The sequence below is a fragment of the Spinacia oleracea genome, chromosome 1 (genome assembly GCF_020520425.1).
Source record: "Spinacia oleracea cultivar Varoflay chromosome 1, BTI_SOV_V1, whole genome shotgun sequence".
NCBI lineage: Eukaryota > Viridiplantae > Streptophyta > Magnoliopsida > Caryophyllales > Amaranthaceae > Spinacia > Spinacia oleracea.
Window position 1 is genome coordinate 109,327,770 of NC_079487.1, and position 23,431 is coordinate 109,351,200.

General features: G+C 38.7%; 1 protein-coding gene across 1 annotated transcript; it reads right to left on the reverse strand.

Moving 5' to 3' along the window:
• Positions 1 to 17,277: 17,277 nt before the first annotated feature.
• Positions 17,278 to 21,671, reverse strand: LOC110795144 (protein trichome birefringence-like 33). The gene is made up of 6 exons (XM_022000126.2): positions 21,388 to 21,671; positions 21,019 to 21,259; positions 19,001 to 19,175; positions 18,718 to 18,917; positions 18,469 to 18,627; positions 17,278 to 17,933 (listed from the first exon to the last, which is right to left on the reverse strand). Exons 1-6 carry the CDS (start codon positions 21,602 to 21,604, stop codon positions 17,594 to 17,596), a joined length of 1,332 nt encoding a protein of 443 aa, XP_021855818.1. The 5' UTR covers positions 21,605 to 21,671; the 3' UTR covers positions 17,278 to 17,593.
• Between the last annotated feature and the right edge of the window lie 1,760 nt (positions 21,672 to 23,431).

Sequence of the window (23,431 nt, forward strand, 5' to 3'; positions counted from 1 at the left end):
AAAATTGTATTTCTAGTCTAACCGGAAACATACAAATTTAATTAAAATTTAAAGCTCATATAAATTTATAATTGAATCCAAAATTTAATTTAATTTCAGTCGCATTTAAATTAATTCATGATTTTAATTTTAGTAAAATAATTAGAATAAATTCCATTTATTATAATTATAATATTCAAAATTAAAATCCAAGAAATTAATTCAAATTATTAATTTTAAAATTAATTAAAATTACGTGAACTGAAATTTTCAAATTAAACATTCAAAACGATCTAATCGAAACGCAAACACCCTACGCGTTGCACGCCCATGGGCTGTACGCACACAGCCATTGCTGGCCATGTGCGCGCAGCCCATGCGCTCGTTGCATAGCTGCTGCTGTCCCATACGCAAGCCTCCGCACAGCGCCCACCGCACGCGAGCTATCGCTCGCAGCGCGCGCGCGTTACCGCGCTCGCTGGTGCGCGAGATCGCTCGCTGGTGCGCGCGAGCCATCGCTCGCTGGGGCGCTGCATCGCTCGCTGGTGCGCGCGAGCCATCGCTCGCTGGCGCGCGAGATCGCTCGCTGCGCGCGCGCGAGCCATCGCTCGCTGGTGCGCGACATCGCTCGCTGGGCGGGCGACGTCGCGCGCTGTGCGCGTGAGTGATGCTGTGCGCAGCGCTCGTGGCACGCGAGCTTGCGCTCGCTGCGCACGAGGCTGCGCGCTGTTGTGCGAGGCAGCACGCGCTGTGGCGCAGCTCGCTTGCTGCCCACACGCGACTGCCTTGGCTCGCCCCTCGCCCATGCCCATCCGTTCATTGCTCGTGGCACACGACACAAGGCAGGGCTGCTGCCTTGCGCTCGTGCACTACGCCCTTGCTCATTGCATTCGTGCCGCACGGGCGACGAGCTCCCTTGCTCGTCGTCGCATGCCCGCATTATACAACACCCCTTAAGGGTAACACGAAGCGTCCATTGCTTCGTGCGTGCAAGTTATTTGAACGAATCGCATAAAATTTAAAATTTATATTTAAAATTAATGACAAATTAATAAATAATATTAATTTCATAATTTTAGGGCGAAAAATCGAAAATTTATTATCCAATTGATTTCCGATTGATATGGATTCAAGTCTAGGTCATAAAAATTTAAAATTTATCGTAAATTTACAATTTTTATGGTGGTTTTTAATCATAGGTTTCTAATTAAATTACAATTAATTATGAAAATCAAATTAATTCTAAATTATTCTAATTTTCAACAAATTAATCATAATTACAAATTAGATTGCATAATTAACAAGACTAGGCATTCAAACTTGTTAAACATATGCAGTAGGTCAATCAAAAATTCAAGATTTATCAACAGGAATCGCAAATACTTAATTTAACATCTTAAATTTACGAAATTTTGCATCCGAAAAACTAAAACCTTCGAAAAGTCATAGTTAGGCTTCGAATTTGAGAATTCTGGGTTCGGCAGAAAAATACTATTTTTGTCAAAATTTTAGAATGCCTTTTACATGCGGAATTGACACAAAAATCACTCAATTCGGATGAGTAATGAAGAAACTGCCGAAAAACTGCGTACATATAATTAAATAAACGCAATTTGCAATTAATTAACAATTACGAAAAATTAATCACCCCTTTTAATTCTTGCAAATTTGTAATATTTAACCATGTTCATGCAATTTAGATTATGAAAATAATAAGGGGCTCGTGATACCACTGTTAGGTTATGATACATATGACATTTACATAAATCATGCGGAAACAACCATTAACCCAGGAAACATATTATTTACACATAATCATATAGCATAATTAGATGCATACTCTTTGTTGCGTGCCTTCCCTAGCTGCGCCCGAACCGAACAAGAACAAGTCTTTTAGGACTCCAAGTGTCGTCCCTCCGTAGAAAGTCCACAGCACGTCCGGATCCGCCTTAAGATTGACCAACTAGAATCGCCCTTAAGGTACTCAGAAAATTCGGCACTTTTGGGGCAAGATGGGTGTTTGAATTTTCTCTCAAAAAACTCACTTTTGAATACTTTGAAACTTGTGTATAAATTATGACCCCTAGGCCTTTATTTATAGAGTTATGGAAAAGGAATCGTAATCCTAGTAGGATGCGAATTAATTGGAATTAGAATTCTACATGAATTCTACTTAATCAATTTATCCAATAGGAATAGACATTTAATCATACACTGACTCTTGCAGATTCAGGAATCTCGCATGAGCTCAAACTCACACACACACGGCAGCCACAAGGGCTGCCCACGCATGCGAGCAGCAGCCCACGCAGCGCGGCCCACGCATGCGCGGCCTTGTGCGCGCTGGGCTGTGGCGTGCGTGCTTGCTGGGCGATGGCCTGGCTTCGTGCTGGGCCTTCGTCCGGCAGGCCTCGTCCGATGCTAATTCGTACGATACGCTTCCGATTAAATTTCCATTTCCGGAATCTATTTCCGATACGAACAATATTCAATATTTCCGATTCCGGAATTAATTTCCGTTTCGAACGAATATTTAATATTTCCGTTTCCGGAATTATTTTCCGATTCCGGTAATATTTCCGATTCTGACAATATTTCCGTTTCCGGAAATATTTCCGATTCTGGTAATTTTTCCATTTCCAACAATATTTTCCGATACGTACCATGTTTCCGTTTCCGGCAACATCTACGACTTGGATAATATTCATATTTCCGATACGATCCATATTTCCGTTTCCGGCAATATCATCGTTTCCGGAGTATTCATTTCTTGCCTGTGACGATCCTAGCTCCCACTGAAACCAAGATCCGTCGGTTCCGAATATTCATAGATGGAGTATTTAATGCCATTAAATACTTGATCCGTTTACGTACTATTTGTGTGACCCTACGGGTTCAGTCAAGAGTAAGCTGTGGATTAATATCATTAATTCCACTTGAACTGAAGCGGCCTCTAGCTAGGCATTCAGCTCACTTGATCTCACTGAATTATTAACTTGTTAATTAATACTGAACCGCATTTATTAGACTTAACATAGAATGCATACTTGGACCAAGGGCATTATTTCCTTCAATACCCCCCCTCAAACTGGAGATGGTGATAAACATCTTCAGTTTGAAAGCTTCAAAACAGACTCTTTCATTAACTTTGCACCAAGAACTCCTCATGAACAAGCATAGATGTTGGCCACTGCTGTTGCTGTTGTACCAACTGCTCATGCTCATATCAAACTGCAACTTGGAATATTGCCTTGAAGAAATGAGCCTCAATTAAATGAACTGCTCATGGTCATGCTCCTCCTGGCGATGAGAGCTGCAGCCAAAGTATCTGGAACACTGCCAAAATTGTTAGGTTATGATACATATGACAATTCATAAATCATGCGGAAAAACCATAAAGCCAGGAAAACATATTATTTACACATAATCATTTAGCATAGTTTAGATGCATACTCTTTGTTGCGTGCCTTCCCTAGCTGCGCCCGAACCGAACAAGAACAAGTCTTTAGGACTCCAAGTGTCGTCCCTCCGTAGATAGTCCACAGCACGTCCGGATCCGCCTTAAGATTGACCAACTAGAATCGCCCTTAAGGTACTATTATTTTCGGCACTTTATAGGCAAATGTGTGACTGAATTTTTCTCTCAAAAACTCACTTTGAATACTTTGAAAACTTGTTATAAATTGTGAGCCCTAGCCTCATATTTATAGGGGTATGGAAAGGGAATCGAAATCCTACTCAGATACAAATTAATTAAACCTAGAATCCTACAAGAACTCTAATTTAATTAATTTATCAAATAGAATTAGGAATTTAATCATTAACCGAACTCTGCATGTTTTAGGAAACGTGCACGAACACAAACACTTGCACACACACGCACGGCAGCCACGATGGGCCCCCATGCGTGCGCGCGAGCAGCAGCCCACGCAGCGCCCGCGCGCGCTGCGCGCTGCGCGTGTTGTGCGCGCTGTGCGCGCTGCGCAGCCTGCTGGGCCTGGCCTTGCGCTGGGCCTGGCGAGGCTGTTTGTGCGGCGCGCTTGGCTTGCTGGGCGATGGCCTGGCTTCGTGCTGGGCCTCGTCCGGCAGGCCTCGTCCGATGCTTATTCGTACGATGCGCTTCCGATTAAATTTTCCGATTCCGGAATTCATTTCCGATACGAACAATATTTAATATTTCCGATTCCGGAATTAATTTCCGTTTCGAACAAATATTTAATATTTCCGTTTCCGGAATTATTTTCCGATTCCGGTAATATTTCCGATTCTGACAATATTTCCGTTTCCGGCAATATTTCCGATTCTGGCAATATTTCCATTTCCGATAATATTTTCCGATACGTACCATGTTTCCGTTTCCGGCAACATCTACGACTTGGATAATATTTATATTTCCGATACGATCCATATTTCCGTTTCCGGCAATATCATCGTTTCCGGAGTATTCATTTCTTGCCTGTGACGATCTTAGCTCCCACTGAAACCAAGATCCGTCGGTTCCGAATATTCATAGATGGAGTATTTAATGCCATTAAATACTTGATCCGTTTACGTACTATTTGTGTGACCCTACGGGTTCAGTCAAGAGTAAGCTGTGGATTAATATCATTAATTCCACTTGAACTGAAGCGGCCTCTAGCTAGGCATTCAGCTCACTTGATCTCACTGAATTATTAACTTGTTAATTAATACTGAACCGCATTTATTAGACTTATCATAGAATGCATACTTGGACCAAGGGCATTATTTCCTTCAGTCTCCCACTTGTCCTTAGGGACAAGTGTGCATTTCCTAATTCCTTTGTCGCTCGATGCTTGCTCTTGAACATAAGGTAAGAGTTGTCATCCTTATTATGTCCAGAGGTGTTCCTCGGTTTCAGAGTTCAACTGATCAAATAAACAGATAATCATAGCCTATGATTCATCCGAGCACGGCCATGCATTTCACAGTTTCTAGCTCTCCGAGTGGCCTTGTACAACTTTTAAGCATCTCATCCCGATTTATGGGAGGACAATCCCAATCTTGCGATCTTGAGATTAGACTTCGTTTGATAGGTGATTACCTGAGCGTTGCCTTTATAGCCTCCTTTTACGGTGCGACGGTTGGTCAACGTCAAAGCAACCAGTTCTCAAACAAGTAATCTCAAATCACTCAGGTATTGAGGATTTAGTGTCTAATAATTTAATGAAATTTACTTATGACAGACTTTCATCTCTTACAGTAAAGTTTCATAGGTCTTGTCCGATACTAGTCTTCCCAAAGTAAGTATCTATGCAAATGATTATGACATTGCCATGTCCACATAGTTCAAGAAACAGAACTACTAGTCATCTTGCATTCTAATCGTCTAACGTTTTCTATGCGTCCAATTTTATAGAAAACTCCGACTAGGGACCATTTTCAACCTTTGACATTCAAGTTCACTTGATAGACATTTCTTAGTCACAGGACTGGTCCTGACAGTCTATCTTGAATATATCGTCAAATTGAAGGGACTCATCATTTAATAAACCATAAATTAAATGGAAAAATGAATTCATTTCATTTATTGTGAATGATTAACCAATAATGTTTTACAAAGATTTAAACTCTAAAATTTTAAAACATTAAACAGAGACATCAAAGCCATTCTCCAATATGCTTGATTCCCATAGCTGCAGTGTGCGAGTTGTGCTTCGCCTGCGGCAGAGGTTTAGTTAATGGATCTGATATGTTGTCATCAGTTCCAATTTTGCTTATCTCGACTTCTTTTCTTTCAACGAACTCTCGTAGAAGGTGAAATCTACGAAGTACATGCTTGACTCTCTGGTGGTGTCTAGGCTCTTTTGCCTGTGCAATAGCTCCGTTATTATCACAATACAGGGCTATTGGTCCTTTAATGGAGGGGACTACACCAAGTTCTCCTATGAACTTCCTTAGCCATATAGCTTCCTTTGCTGCTTCATGTGCAGCAATGTACTCCGCTTCAGTTGTAGAATCCGCAATGGTGCTTTGCTTAGCACTTTTCCAGCTTACTGCTCCTCCGTTGAGGCAGAAGACAAACCCAGACTGTGATCTAAAATCATCTTTGTCGGTTTGGAAACTTGCGTCCGTATAGCCTTTAACAATTAATTCATCATCTCCACCATAGACCAGGAAGTCATCTTTGTGCCTTTTCAGGTACTTCAGAATATTCTTGGCAGCAGTCCAATGCGCCTCTCCTGGGTCTGACTGGTATCTGCTCGTAGCACTGAGTGCGTACGCAACATCCGGGCGTGTACATATCATAGCATACATTATTGAACCAATCAATGATGCATATGGAATCCCATTCATTCGTCTACGCTCATCAAGTGTTTTTGGGCACTGAGTCTTGCTTAGAGTCATTCCATGAGACATGGGTAGGTAGCCTCGCTTGGAGTCCGCCATCTTGAACCTATCAAGCACCTTATTGATATAAGTGCTTTGACTAAGTCCAATCATCTTTTTAGATCTATCTCTGTAAATCTTGATGCCCAATATGTACTGTGCTTCTCCTAGATCCTTCATCGAAAAACGTTTCCCAAGCCAAATCTTGACAGAGTTCAACATAGGAATGTCATTTCCGATAAGCAATATGTCGTCGACATATAATACTAGGAAAGCAATTTTGCTCCCACTGACCTTCTTGTATACACAAGATTCGTCCGCGTTCTTGATGAAACCAAAGTCACTGACTGCTTCATCAAAACGTATATTCCAGCTCCTGGATGCCTGCTTCAATCCGTAGATTGACTTCTTTAGCGTGCATACCTTTTTAGCATTCTTTGGATCCTCAAAACCTTCAGGCTGTGTCATAAACACAGTTTCTGTTAAAACGCCGTTTAAGAAAGCAGTTTTGACATCCATCTGCCATATTTCGTAATCGTAATATGCAGCGATTGCTAACATTATCCGAATAGACTTTAGCATTGCAACTGGTGAAAAGGTTTCATCGTAATCCACACCGTGGACTTGCCTGTAACCTTTTGCGACCAATCTAGCTTTGAAAACTTCAAGTTTCCCATCTTTGTCCTTTTTCAGTTTGAAAACCCATTTGCTTCCAATGGCTTGGTAGCCATCTGGCAAATCGACCAAATCCCATACTTGGTTTTCAGACATGGAGTCTAATTCAGATTGCATGGCTTCTTGCCACTGCTTGGAGCTAGGGCTCGTCATAGCTTGCTTGTAAGTCGCAGGTTCATCACTTTCAAGTAATAGAACGTCATAGCTCTCGTTCGTCAAAATACCTAAGTATCTTTCCGGTTGAGATCTATATCTTTGCGATCTACGCGGGGTAACATTTCTAGATTGACCATGATTCTCACCAGATTCTTCTAAAGATCTTCTGAGTTTCATCCTGAATGTCATCTTGAGCATTCTCTAGAGTTTGTTGTTCGACTCGAATTTCTTCGAGGTCTACTTTTCTCCCACTTGTCATTTTGGAAATGTGATCCTTCTCCAAAAAGACACCATCTCGAGCAACAAACACTTTGTTCTCAGATGTATTGTAGAAGTAATACCCCTTTGTTTCCTTTGGATAGCCCACAAGGATACATTTGTCAGATTTTGGATGAAGTTTGTCTGAAATTAATCGTTTGACGTATACTTCACATCCCCAAATCTTAAGAAAAGACACATTTGGAGGCTTTCCAAACCATAATTCGTATGGAGTCTTTTCGACAGCTTTAGACGGAGCTCTATTTATAGTGAGTGCAGCTGTATTTAGTGCATGTCCCCAAAATTCTAATGGAAGTTCGGCCTGACCCATCATTGACCTGACCATGTCTAGCAAGGTTCTGTTCCTCCGTTCCGACACACCGTTCCATTGTGGTGTTCCAGGAGGAGTCAATTCTGATAGAATTCCACATTCTTTCAGATGGTCATCAAATTCATAGCTCAGATATTCACCGCCTCTATCAGACCGCAGTGCCTTAATCTTCTTGCCTAATTGATTCTCTACTTCACTCTGAAATTCCTTGAATTTGTCAAAGGATTCAGACTTATGCTTCATTAGGTAGACATAACCATACCTACTGAAGTCATCAGTGAAAGTGATAAAGTAGCTGAAACCACCTCTAGCATTTGTACTCATTGGTCCACATACATCTGTATGGATTAAACCCAATAGTTCATTTGCTCTTTCTCCAACTTTAGAGAAAGGTTGCTTTGTCATTTTGCCAAGTAAACATGATTCGCATTTACCATAATCCTCTAAGTCAAATGGTTCTAGAATTCCTTCTCTTTGAAGTCTTTCTAAGCATTTCAAGTTTATATGGCCTAATCGACAATGCCACAGATAGGTGAGATCTGAATCATCCTTTTTGGCCTTTTTGGTATTTATGTTATATACTTGTTTGTCGTGATCTAATAAATAAAGTCCATTGACTGATCTAGCAGATCCATAAAACATCTCTTTAAAATAAAACGAACAACTATTGTCTTTTATTAAAAGGAAAATCCCTTAGCATCTAAGCAAGAAACTGAAATGATGTTTTTAGTAAGACTTGGAACATGGAAACATTCTTCCAGTTCCAAAACTAGCCCGGAGGGCAACGACAAATAGTAAGTTCCTACGGCTAATGCAGCAATCCGTGCTCCATTTCCCACTCGTAGGTCGACTTCACCCTTGCTTAACTTTCTACTTCTTCTTAGTCCCTGTGGATTGGAACATAAGTGTGAGCCACAACCTGTATCTAATACCCAAGAAGTTGAATTAGCAAGTATACAGTCTATAACGAAAATACCTGAAGATGGAACGACTGTTCCGTTCTTCTGATCTTCCTTTAGCTTCAAGCAATCTCTCTTCCAATGCCCCTTCTTCTTGCAGTAGAAGCATTCGGATTCAGAAGTGGGTTGATTGACCTTCCTCTTTGCAGATTTGGCGCCAGTTTGCTTAGTTGGGCTGGCCTTGTTGCCACCTTTCTTAGCATTCCTCTTCTTTCCAGATTTCTTGAACTTGCCCCCACGCACCATAAGCACATCCTGCTTATCACTTTTGAGCGTCTTTTCAGCGGTCTTCAGCATACCGTGAAGCTCAGTGAGCGTTTTGTCCAGACTATTCATACTGTAGTTCAGTTTGAACTGATCATACCCGCTATGAAGAGAATGGAGGATGGTGTCTATAGCCATTTCCTGAGAAAATTGCTGATCCAGCCGACTCATATTCTCAATGAGTCCAATCATTTTGAGAACATGTGGACTTACGGGCTCGCCTTTCTTAAGCTTGGTCTCAAGAATTTGCCTATGAGTCTCGAATCTTTCGACTCGAGCCAGATCTTGGAACATGTTCTTCAACTCACTGATGATTGTGAAAGCATCTGAGTTGATGAACGTTTTCTGCAGATCCGCACTCATGGTGGCGAGCATTAGACATTTCACATCCTTGTTGGCATCAATCCAACGATTGAGGGCTGCCTGAGTGACCCCGTCGCCTGCAGCTTCGGGCATCGCCTCATCTAGGACATACTCCTTTTCTTCCTGCATAAGAACTATTTGCAAGTTCCTTTGCCAGTCAAGGAAGTTTTTCCCGTTCAACTTCTCCTTTTCGAGAATTGATCGAATGTTGAATGAATTGTTGTTTGCCATATTAAAAACTACAATTGAAAAGAATAAACAAATAAATAACCATTCACAGTTTCTCTTAATAAACTTAAATTCTAGCATACATGCATAATTCAATGTTTATTAAGCATTTTATTCAAATTATGTGTTCCGGCAGGTGTGAATAAAATGATTCCAAGATCCTAAAATCATTGAAGAACTAAGCACAGTTTGTCGACTTAATCCTAGAACATCTTAGGTAAGCAAAAGCCTTTTGCTAATAGTCTAGAAACTATTCTTGGTTGATAGGTACGTCTAAGAACTTATTAGGTAAACCTATCGAATTTGCCACGACATAAAAGGACTCCTTACTTATATCGTTGAGTTTCACCAAAACTAACATGTACTCACAATTATTTGTGTACCTTGCCCCTTTAGGACCAATAAGTAACACCTCGCTGAGCGAAAACTATTACTAGATTGATGTAAAGGATATCCAAGCAAGTGTATATTTTGGCATGGCACCTTTTAACTCAATTTTTAAGTTTGGAACTTAAGGCTCTTACTATGTTGGTTAGATTTTAAGTGAACTAAAATCCTTAATCATGCAACATAATCAAGCTTTTGATCTCATGCATTTTAAGACATATTTAAAACAATAAATAACTTAAAACATGCATAAGATATTTGTGATCTAGTATGGCCCGACTTCATCTTGAAGTTTTGACTTCAAAGTCCGTCTTGAAAATCTCCGTGGGAGGCACCATTTTCTTCAAATAGGATAAGCTATAACTAATTACAACTATTTGATGGTTCGCAGACCATATTTGAATTGAAAAAATAACTTTGGTACTTTAGACCAATTACATTCAAATTAATGGTACGCAGACCATATTTTCTATCCTATTTGGGCCATACTAGTCACTTCATAACCTGCAAAACAGTACATATACAATATATACCATTCACCCATTCATTATCATGAATGGCCCACATAGCTGGTTAGTAAAACACATTATGCATCACGTAAACATTTGCAGCAATTAATCAAGGGCACCAATAATCTACCAATTATTCAGTCCTTATTAATTCTAATCAAGTTGTTTTAACCTTAAGGATTTGTAGACCTAATCAAGAGTTTATGACTAAAATACGCTCCCACTTAAACCAATAAATTCATATGCTTTACTAATTTTAAATATAAAAATGTATTTCTAGTCTAACCGGAAACATACAAATTTAATTAAAATTTAAAGCTCATATAAACTTATAATTGAATCCAAAAAGTTTAATTTAATTTCAGTCGTATTTAAATTAATTCATGATTTTAATTTTAGTAAAATAATTAGAATAAATAAAATTTATTATAATTACAATATTCAAAATTAAAATCCAAGAAAATAATTTAAATTATTAATTTTAAAATTAATTAAAATTACGTGAACTGAAATTTTCAAATTAAACATTCAAAACGATCTTTAATCGTAACGCAAACACCCTACGCGTTGCACGCCCATGGGCCGCACGCACACAGCCATTGCTGGCCATGTGCGCGCAGCCCATGCGCTCGTCGCATAGCTGCTGCATCCCCATCGCAAGCCTCCGCACGCATTGGTGCTCGCTGTGCGCGCCAGCGCTCATCGCACGCGAGCTATCGCTCGCAGTGCGCGCGCGACATCGCTCGCTGGGCGCGCGACATCGCTCGCTGGGCGCGCGACATCGCTCGCTGGGCGCGCGACATCGCTCGCTGGGCGCGCGAGCCATCGCTCGCTGGGCGCGCGACATCGCTCGCTGGGTGGGCGACATCGCTCGCTGTGCGCGCGAGCAATGCTGGGCGCAGCGCTCGTGGCACGCGAGCTTGCGCTCGCTGCGCGCGAGGCTGCGCGCTCTTGTGCGAGGCAGCGCGCGTTGTGGCGCAGCTCGCTTGCTGCCCACACGCGACTGCCTTGGCTCGCCCTTCGCCCATGCCCATTCGTCCATTGCTCGTGGCACACGACACAAGGCAGGGATGCTGCCTTGTGCTCGTGCACTACGCCCTTGCTCATTGCATTCGTGCCGCACGGGCGACGAGCTCCCTTGCTCGTCGTCGCATGCCCGCATTATACAACACCCCTTAAGGGTAACACGAAGCGTCCATTGCTTTGTGCGTGCAAGTTATATGAACGAATCGCATAAAAAATTTAAAATTTATAAAATTAATGACAAATTAATAAATATTATTAATTTCATAATTTTAGGGCGAAAAAATCGAAAATTTATTATCCAATTGATTTCCGATTGTTATGGATTCAAGTCTAGGTCATAAAAATTTAAAATTTATCATAAATTTACAATTTTTATGGTGGTTTTTAATCATAGGTTTCTAATTAAATTACAATTAATTATGAAAATCAAATTAATTCTAAATTATTCTAATTTTCAACAAATTAATCATAATTACAAATTAGATTGCATAATTAACAAGACTAGGCATTCAAACTTGTTAAACATATGCAGTAGGTCAATCAAAAATTCAAGATTTATCAACAAGAATCGCAAATATTTAATTTAACATCTTAAATTTACGAAATTTCGCATTCGAAAAACTAAAACCTTCGACAAGTCATAGTTAGGCTTCGAATTTGAGAATTCTGGGTTCGGCAGAAAAATACTATTTTTGTCAAAATTTTAGAATGCCTTTTACATGCGGAATTGACACAAAAATCACTCAATTCGGATGAGTAACGAAGAAACTGCCGAAAAACTGCGTACGTATAATTAAATAAACGCAATTTGCAATTAATTAACAATTACGAAAATTAATCACCCCTTTTAATTCTTGCAAATTTGTAATATTTAACCATGTTCATGCAATTTAGATTATGAAAATAATAAGGGGCTCGTGATACCACTGTTAGGTTATGATACATATGACAATTCATAAATCATGCGGAAAAACCATAAAGCCAGGAAAACATATTATTTACACATAATCATTTAGCATAGTTTAGATGCATACTCTTTGTTGCGTGCCTTCCCTAGCTGCGCCCGAACCGAACAAGAACAAGTCTTTAGGACTCCAAGTGTCGTCCCTCCGTAGATAGTCCACAGCACGTCCGGATCCGCCTTAAGATTGACCAACTAGAATCGCCCTTAAGGTACTATTATTTTCGGCACTTTATAGGCAAATGTGTGACTGAATTTTTCTCTCAAAAACTCACTTTGAATACTTTGAAAACTTGTTATAAATTGTGAGCCCTAGCCTCATATTTATAGGGGTATGGAAAGGGAATCGAAATCCTACTCAGATACAAATTAATTAAACCTAGAATCCTACAAGAACTCTAATTTAATTAATTTATCAAATAGAATTAGGAATTTAATCATTAACCGAACTCTGCATGTTTTAGGAAACGTGCACGAACACAAACACTTGCACACACACGCACGGCAGCCACGATGGGCCCCCATGCGTGCGCGCGAGCAGCAGCCCACGCAGCGCCCGCGCGCGCTGCGCGCTGCGCGTGTTGTGCGCGCTGTGCGCGCTGCGCAGCCTGCTGGGCCTGGCCTTGCGCTGGGCCTGGCGAGGCTGTTTGTGCGGCGCGCTTGGCTTGCTGGGCGATGGCCTGGCTTCGTGCTGGGCCTCGTCCGGCAGGCCTCGTCCGATGCTTATTCGTACGATGCGCTTCCGATTAAATTTTCCGATTCCGGAATTCATTTCCGATACGAACAATATTTAATATTTCCGATTCCGGAATTAATTTCCGTTTCGAACAAATATTTAATATTTCCGTTTCCGGAATTATTTTCCGATTCCGGTAATATTTCCGATTCTGACAATATTTCCGTTTCCGGCAATATTTCCGATTCTGGCAATATTTCCATTTCCGATAATATTTTCCGATACGTACCATGTTTCCGTTTCCGGCAACATCTACGACTTGGATAATATTTATATTTCCGATACGATCCATATTTCCGTTTCCGGCAATATCATCGTTTCCGGAGTATTCATTTCTTGCCTGTGACGATCTTAGCTCCCACTGAAACCAAGATCCGTCGGTTCCGAATATTCATAGATGGAGTATTTAATGCCATTAAATACTTGATCCGTTTACGTACTATTTGTGTGACCCTACGGGTTCAGTCAAGAGTAAGCTGTGGATTAATATCATTAATTCCACTTGAACTGAAGCGGCCTCTAGCTAGGCATTCAGCTCACTTGATCTCACTGAATTATTAACTTGTTAATTAATACTGAACCGCATTTATTAGACTTATCATAGAATGCATACTTGGACCAAGGACCACTGTGGGTCTGAAAATGTCCTCGATGGGTCTGAAAGAATGAGCCACTATGGGTCACAAAACAGACCTGATTTTACAGGTTTTGATTCTCCAGATCTGTTGCTGGGAAAAATGCACAAAATTGACCTGATTTTACAGGTATTGATTCTCCAGATCTGTTGCTGGGAAAAATGTTGAATCGTGCCAACATTCAAAAGAAAAAAAACTTCAAACCAAAAAAAAACTTGGCAACAAATCATGCCAACAGCCAACAATCAACCTTCTTTGTCTGCAATACTAGTGCTGAATTCCCATGTTGTTCCCACCATTCTCCAAGAACTTGTTCTAACTCATATATAACTTGTCCAAACATCGATTTATCTAACAAGTGCACTATTAAATGCTAGCTTTAGAAGCCCAGGTTTAACTATCCTATTAGCCAGGCACCACCAACTATGCCCTTATGAATCAATCCAATCTTGCAAACACCAAACTTCAAGAATTACAAATTTGAAGATTATGAATCAATCCAACCTTGCAAACACCAAACTTCAAGAATTACATCAACTGATTACCCAACAACATCCAAGAAATCAGTCAACACACACAGCAATCAAAACAAATGCAAGAAAAATACTCCAATATGAACACTCTGATATTATCAACCATTTCACAGAATTATCAAGAACTCGCCAAACTCACTGACTCAAGATTATCCGAGTCAACACCAATTAGAAAAGACCAAAAGTCAACCCAAAGCTATCAACCCACAAATCGAAAACTCATAAATCGGAGAATAATTTGGGTAAATCGAACCTTGAAGTGGCAGAATAAGAAGCAGACAGCCGACAGAAGAACAGTCCCCGCCATTAATTTGAGCTTCGAAATTGAAGAACAGCAAAACTTGAAGTATCAGAAGCAGACGTCGAAGAAGACGACGACGGAAGAGCACGGTCAGAAATCGCAACCAAATCGATCATAGATCAAACCTCCGATCAAAAAGTCCGGTCAATCCTTCGATTAAAAACACCGAAGAACGTAGAATCACAAATTGCTTCAAGAATCTACCATCAATACCAGATTCTTGCAAATATTTCAAAAAAATTTCAAGAACCCTAGAATTTGGGGGAAAACTCAAGAATCAAAATCGTTTGATTCAAGGTTGGAAATAAGATTTCTGAGCTGAATTAAGAGATATTAGGGCGAATTACATCCTAATTCATCGAATTTTGACTCAATTCGTCCCAAAAATAAATTCGAAGCAGAAAAAAAAATTGGGGAAAAATTGATGAGTTGAACCGAACGGAAATTTTATGCGGAATTGTAGAGCCGGGATCGTTCCCGCTCTGATACCATGTTGAATTTGTGAGTGAAGGAGGAAAGAAGAAGAAAGAAGGAAGGAAAACTAAGGAAGCCATTGATGAGCTTGAGGAGCTCGTGGCTGAGAGTAAAGAACAAGAGACTACATTTTTATTAATTGTGTAACTAATTGAGATGGTACAAATCTAGAGTATTTATACTAAGTAACAAACTAATTACAAGCTAATGTTCTATACTATGTTATATACTCCAATAGCTTTAAACCCGCCATACACAACACCAAAGGGATACTTGAATACATCCATTCGGATTTGTGGGGCCCCTCTAGAGTTCTTTCGATTGGTAGTTGTAACTATTTGCTCACTATAATTGATGGATTCTCTAGGAAGGTTTGGGTGTTCTTTATGAAGCATAAAGATGAAAAACTATGGCTGTACAATATGGCAACAAAGCAAATGAAGATAAGGAGGGTAAAGACTAATTGAGTTAGTCGGGTCAGGGGCGGAGCCAAGGGGGGGCTAGGGTAGGCCATGGCCCCCCCTATGGCTAGAATAAGTATTAAATTCTGCTATCATTAACACAAGCCAGCAGTAGCAGAGATGGTAATCCTTAACTCCTAACATAATATGTGAGCATATCACAGGTTCGAGACCTAGCAAATGCAATTTTAGTTTGCCTATTCTTTGCTTTTTGTTTCTACTTTCATTTATTGTTATTTGTTATGTTTTTTTTGTTCCAATTCTTTGCTTTGACAACTTCATTTTAATGGCCAACTTTAACAAAGTATTTTAAATGTCAAAAAAGGATTAAGGAGTATATTTTGAAACCGCGCTATTATTTTTTATTCTCGAAGGGATATGAATAAATTTTGTATATCATACACCGCAGTATATTTGGCCCCCCCAATTAAAATTTTCTGGCTCCGCCCCTGAGTCTGGTTATCCTCACCGTCAAATTCATGAGGAAAGAGGATGGCAGAACCGCAGAACTTTCCCCTTCTTTTGTTTGGTCTTATATTTTGGAAGGAGAAAATCTAACTTGCTTAGATATACAAGGTATGTAGCCCCCTTTTATTGATGTTTGACTTATAGCCTTAAAAATGAATGTAGTTTGATACAGGGTTATCCTTAACGTATGCATGGCTAAGAAAAAGTTCTTGTACGACTGAGAATTTTTATGTATTTTTGTTGAAAACAATGGGTCGTGGGACAGAGAAAGAAATCATAGTATCTTATTAGTAGATGATGGTTAAATATAACTTCCGATCACTGTCATTAGAGATAAATTAACAAATTTTGGTACAGTCTGTTGTTGGTTTGACTCAGGATTTTAGCATCAGAAAATATATATGTTTCCAAGTTGGTTGGATAATCACTTGGAAGTTTATACAAAGTAGACAGGTTACTAGAAAAATTGGCTATGATAAGTTGTTGCCTCCTCCTTTGTAAGTTGGATATGTGACTTTATTTATAAGGAATGAGTATTGTAATACCAAAACTACCAGTAGTTATCGATCATGTGCTGATATGCATTCTTCATCTGAGATGTTGCATGACATTCTGGGTGTCTGTGGTCCTCATTTGACATCATCGTGATTCTGAGGTTCTGTTAATTCTTCCTTTACATTTCTAATGTAATGTAGCACCAGGGGTAAACCTACATAGCCAGGGTGGTGAGAATCCGCGTTTTCTTTCTAAAATTTCTAGGTCCGTCACTGATTAGCACCCCATTTCACTATTACATGTAGGCTTTCACTGTATCTGATCTTTTCTTCTTTGGACATGATTTCTTGAGTTTCTTAGTTAAGGGATATAAATTACGCCCTCTAATCTTTCAATTTCCTGAACTTTTGTGCAGTAGTTCTGCAAAATACATTGTAGAATGTAATGATATTAGATCAAAGTGTTGAGATTTTTATTTCTGTTTATCTTTCAATAGGTTGTCATACGATGGAGTTTGTTTTTATAAATAGAAACGAGTATTACTAATTTGGTATGTATTCCCCTCCTTTCCAGCTGAATGAAAGATGTGAAGTCTGAACTTAATTAAGTTACACTTCAGTTTACCGGACCATTATTTGCGGCATTGCAACTGTTTTTTCTGAATGTTTATTTCATTAGTGACTAGTGAGTGACCTCTAAGATGTGAGAATAGAGCATGGAACTGCATTACTTGAAAAAAGTTGAGAAATTTCATATCTGTAATCATTTTCTGCAGTATTCTTTCATTTCTGTAATAATTTTTCTGCAGTACTCTGCATTACATGACTTCTCATGTACAAAGAATTAATCCAATTAATTTGAATCACTCATATTTCTTTACAAACATATTCATCGTAATTTGTACACAAAACTTGTTCATTCTTGGTTCCTGGATTCATCTTCTTTCCAAAATCAAGTCAGGCACCAGGATGCTTTCATCTATATTAGCCAATCTCAGAGAAGGCAAATCACATAAGCACTAGATATACACCAGGCCCTCTTGCATGTTAAGGATAGAAAAGTTTTGCAAATAGTAGTTCATTCCATGTATCTTGCAATCCTGGTAAACACCAGTGGACACAGTCAGCATAGCTCTTAGGGTCTGCTTGCTGTTCTGGAGTCAGAGGACCCCATTGCTTCTTATAAATTTCTGTGTGTGCATCCTTCCGGTAGCTGGATAATTGGGTGATGTTAAGAAATGTTACAGGGGCCTTAGATCTGCTAAACTCTTCTCCAATAACTTTCATTATGCTTTTACGAGAATCTGAACCCCAGTATTCAGGATCCTCTATCAAAGTTGTTTCGTTATAACAGTTGCCGCCTTCCTCGCCTCCCCAATCTATGCTCCTGCAACAATGAAAAAATGTTTAATACTTCCTTTTTGTAAGCTACCAAACTGGTAGTTTTTCCTAATAAAGATCACCATGGGCGAGGCCCGGTCGGGTTTCAGGCCAGGCCCACTCTCCGTGATGAGAAGTTCAAAACCAGGCCCGCCCCAGGCCTACTGGCTGTCGTGCCTAATTTTACTACATTTAGCGTGCTGGGTTGAGTCATGTTGTGGCTTGTCATGCTTTTTCCAAAAAAAAATGCGGCCCAGGCCCGGCACGACTTCGTACACGTCACGCTTGCCGCTTTTTTCATGCTCGGGCCGGGCCTGCCTATTTAGTGTCCGGGTGGGTTGGGCCTCGGCCCGCCCCACAGCCATCTTTAGTACCACTTCTTCCTCTTTTTGATGTTTAGGACCCAAATGATTGCTGTGTTAAATTGGAATTATAGATTTTACTGCATCCTGTACTACTGTGGGTGACCTATGTGACTGTATTTTATCTTAAACAAATGAAAATTTGAAAAAAAAGAGGAGCTAATTTTACAGGCAACTTACTTTGCATGAGTAGGTGACATGCTAGTGAAGAAGACTCTGGTTTTCTTTGGGTCCATATTTCTCTCAACCCATTTCAACATGCTCTTCATTCCCATCCGATAAGCATCCTCAGTGGAGAGCTCTTCAATTTCCTGCACTTCATCTTTGAAAGACCCTTTCCTGAAGGCAGGAAATAGTAAGCTTAGTCAGCAAAAAAGATTGGACAGCAACAACAACAACAGAGAAAAGGGACCGGGTTGCGGACATTACAAGATCTTGAACTGAAGACCAGTCATCCACCAGAGGTATGTATTAAACACCACAATATCAGCACCTTTCCAGTGTTTTCCATGTGTAGCTATTGATCCCTTGCGAACTACTCTATCTGCTATTCTGTGTACAACAGCATCATCAGAGTTTGACTCTAGCAGGAAAGGTGCCCAGTAGAATTCAACTGTTGCATTGTAATCCTGTATTTATAACAATTAAAAGCTCATTTTCGTGCTTATAAAATTAAAACTATGCAGAAATCGAATTTACAGTATGATCTAACCTTTAATCTGAAAACTGTCAATGAAGAGTAAGAGCTTTCCATCACTTTGCCTTGTTCAGGTACAAGTCTGTGCAGAAGACAGATCATGGAAACATACTGACCCCTGTTCAAGGAATCGCCTACAAACAGCATTCTCTTGCCTCGAAGAGCCTCCAGCATTAAGGTTGCATTGAATCTGCATGTCAAAGCTTTTGTTCAGTACTCCTATATGCATATCAATTTGCATGAACTGCAAATAATGCATAATTATAATGGAGGTATGCATCACACTTGATAACTGATCCCCTAGCTAGCCTTTTGAGGTTAATTTGGATGAATAAAATCCTGGAAATATTTATCGATTATGGAGTACCTTTTTTACCTTCAAAGTTTTGCTCTTTCATCAGTTTCATGATGTGAATGAGGATTTAATTTGAAGCATACAACATACACAATGTATGATGGAGGATTTGAAGATTGAGTCTAAATTAATTATTATCGAACACAAATCACATTTGTTATATGTGAAAAGGATCTAGCATATCATCACAACAACAAAAATGAGGTGTTTTGCGTGCAACACTCAGAAATATACCCTCGTAGTGCATTTTCTACCAAAAACATCTTGTATAAAGCCTGTTTGACAATTGGTCGTTGGTTGTTTACTTGGCTTGTTTGACTGACTCTTTGTATTGGCTTTTTAAGTTTGTTATTTGATTGTATACTTTCTAAAAATGTGTTTGGTAAAGTTGGTTCTAGCTGTTTCATACAAAATGTAATTAGTAAATTGAAAAGCCAACAACTAATGTAAAAAAGATACTCTTACTAGCTTTTGAGTTTTGGCGAAAAAGCTGCTTTTTAGCCAAGGAAAAAAAGTCACTTACCAAACATGTATATTGGTTGTTTGATCACTTTGAAAAAGCCCAAAAAAAAACCTATTACCAAACAGGCCCATAATTTCAAGGCATGTTGAAAATGTCCCTTTGTATCCCAAAAACTACTTGAAAATGCCCTAAATAGTGGATTATAGGTACATGCATCAGTGCAACACCAACATTAATTTACCAGAGGAAAACCAATCCATATTAGAGTCGCATTATTTCACATTATAATAAGGATGCTCATGTGCTGATGCTTTATGCTTACACTTTAAAAACATTCCTTACTTTACAGTTAACATTGTCTTTTTTAACTCTAGTTTTTTGTTAAGAATTGCACTAATTCCTAATCTAATCTAATCACTTTAATCCCGTCAAACACCACCCTTTAGACAACATTCTCGTTCTCTATAAAACGCCAGCTGCCTTCCCAACTTCCAATCCAAACACAAAACATTCACTTTTATAATACATCTTTAGGCAAAAGTGTTGTAATTGTTCGATTTGGATCGGAATAACATTCTTTTTAGTGAATTTATTTATAGTCCCTTGATCTGGAACTGATAATAGTCGTGTTGATAGTACATATAGTCATAACACTCAAAAGTCAAAACTGATTATGTGGCGATTAAATTCAGACGAAGGAGTACGTACATTATGTCTATCAAGTTGTCAAGGATAAATTGTAAAATTCCCAATAACTATTATTGAATAATCATGACCCTACACCACCTATTACCTATATAAGTGCAAACTCAAGTTTATGAAGATTGTACACCACATATATACATAATCCGTTTTGTCCCTACTTGGCTAGCTATACTTGTACATTAATCAAGCAAGTAAAGTAACCTGTACGTAGTAGTATACCCTATCTCAGAGAGTGGACATTTTTATTCGACTCACACATTTTTTTCGTTATAGAATACCAAAATGGGCATACCTAAAATTATCTATATATCGACTCAAAAAAGATACACGAAATACAGAGTATCTCTTTGTAACAGGAATGTCAACTAAGTTAAATATTACTCTCACCAAAGTTTGCTTATTCAGTATTTATTCTCAGAGTCAAAAATAGGTACGTGTGTGATAAGGTGTATACTGTGTAATGTAAATGTCAACTGACTTAATTGATAAAATCGCGGTAAGAGAACTTACGAGGGAAGATCACAACCGCGAGGCTGCCAACGCCAGTGTTGGTAGTCCTTATCTGGACGACCATGTTCTTGACAAGTCAACTGAGGCTGAATGTAAGGGCATTCCCATTCTTCGTACATTGGTTTTCTCTCCATGTCCCGAACCCATTCTCCGTCGAATATATCACAACTCTCCGCCGTACTCCCCACCGCGAACGGAAGCTTTTTCTCTCTCCTCCCCTTCTTCTTATCCTTCCTCTCAACTGCAACAACCACCCAACAAGGGGGAAAAAATCAATTTAGAAATTCTTTAGTTACATGCAAAAACTACACTGAAAGAACAAAAATGAAAACAAGAAGTCAGAGGAGAGAGATTTGCGTTTTGACTGACCGAAGTTGGAGTGAAGTTTGGGATTGCGAGGGGAATTATCGAGTGTTTGCGGTTGTTGATGATTGTCGAAGCTTGAGAAAGTGCAGGCGAAATCCTGGCCGTACAAAATGGCGACGAAGATAATGAAAGCAAGAACGGTGAAGATGAACGGCGTTGATATTCGAGCTTTTCTGACCATCTGATTTACCGGCGACAATGATGAAAGAGGTGCCTTCATTTTTATTTTTATTTTTTGTTATGACGTCATTTGGGTGGGGATGGTTTGGGTTATTGGGTGGGGGTTTGGAGAAGAGAAGAGGAAGTTAGTTGGTTGGATGGATGGAATATATAGATTTCAGAAAATTAAATTAAATTAAATTTGGTGAGAAAATTAATTGCTTTTAATTTTGATTTAGGTGGATCATCATAAAAATTAGGAACTTTTTGAGGTTTTTTATTTCATTCATTTGTTTCCTTTTCCAAAGGTTTTTTATTTCATTGATTTTACTGATTTCATTGATATCACTGATTTTATTGATGCAATATTTAGTTTTGGTCAAAAATGTTTTAATATTATTCGCTCCTTTTTTAGATGTGAAAGTAGTAAATAGAACAGAATCTAATGCTTGTACATGGTTATCGCGATTATAAACTTTTATAAGACGGTCTTACATAAAAGATCACATTGGTGTCATATAAGTTAAGTAATGGAATTAATTAGTTAAGCATTGTAACTAATTAGGTAAGCACCGAAACCAATTTGTTAATCAATTAAACTAATTAGTTAAGCATTATAACTAATTAGTAAACCAATAAAATTAATTAGTTAAGCAGTAAAGGTGGTCTTTCGATAAGATAGTCTTACACAAAAGTTATCGGCGATTACAAACTTTTATAAGGAGTGACTTTTATCATTTGTATATGAAAATATTTACACTTAAATATTGCACTGAAAATTGTAAAAAAAAAAATAAAAAAAAAAAAAAAGTAAGATATAACAAATATTAAGAAATGGATGGATTAATATGAATACCTAACAATGTTTTTATTAGCATATACGTAGTACGTATATTTTAAGTCAAAACTAGTGCCAGTTCTATAATAAAGAATGAGTTGATGACTTAAGGTGTGCAATTTCGGATACCGAATCTAATCCGATTCAAAATTTTGGATCGGAAAAATATGGTCTGGATCCAATACAAAAACTTCGGATTGGATCATCTGATTTTCTATTCTATAAAAAAACATGAAATACTCTGGATATTCGAAATGGAAAAAATGTTGATATATCCGATATGAAAATCCGAATATTTTTGCGGATATTAAATATCTGAAACCTTAAAATCGAATCGGATATTGAAATTTTGAATCAGGTCATCGGATTTTCGGATAGGATCAAACAGATCGGCTATTTTTGCACACCCTAATTGATGTAGAGCTTGGTTAAATTATTTCATTCGAAAATTAATATGAATACTCCGTAACAGGATTCTAAATTTCTATTAGACCGGAATCTCTCACGAGTTAACTCAAACCAGCTACAGAGATATGCCTTTGGAAGAGGGTGGAGAAGGAGATTAGCTTATTAATTAACTTAAGAAAAATAGTACAAAGTCATCAAGTCCTTTTGAGTAGAGGAGTTGAAACTTGGAAGTATAGTAGAGAGCAAGACAGGCTAGCTATTCTCAAAAGGTTGATTCCTTTAAGAGTAAGATAACTAGATTTGTGTACCTTACCTTAATGAATAAAGGTACTAAAATGATGTTCAACTATTTTATGGTATTATTTTTGCTTGACTTTGAAGTGAAGATTTGAGAGGTAATCAAATGAATTAATAAACATTATTGTAGGGTATGTCACCTTAAAGTTTTGGGTTTGGGTAGCTTAACATCCCTTTTTAGTTTGAAATTAGGTAAGTGTGTGAATCTCTTTTGGTTGAGATTTTAACATCATTTTATTTTATTTTATTTTATTTGTCTTGCATTCTTTGAAATTAGGTATATAATATTCTTTATTCCCTACTTTATTTATATATAAGGTCCAAGAGAACACGTCGTGATCAACT

Coding starts and splice junctions, on each gene's coding strand:
- LOC110795144 (XM_022000126.2), bottom strand. CDS start 21,604: ATGAAGGCACCTCTTTCATCATTGTCGCCGGTAAATCAGATGGTCAGA. Junction 19,176..21,018: donor CGCGGTTGTGATCTTCCCTC/GTAAGTTCTCTT, acceptor TTTGACATGCAG/ATTCAATGCAACCTTAATGC. Junction 17,934..18,468: donor ATGTCACCTACTCATGCAAA/GTAAGTTGCCTG, acceptor TCATTGTTGCAG/GAGCATAGATTGGGGAGGCG.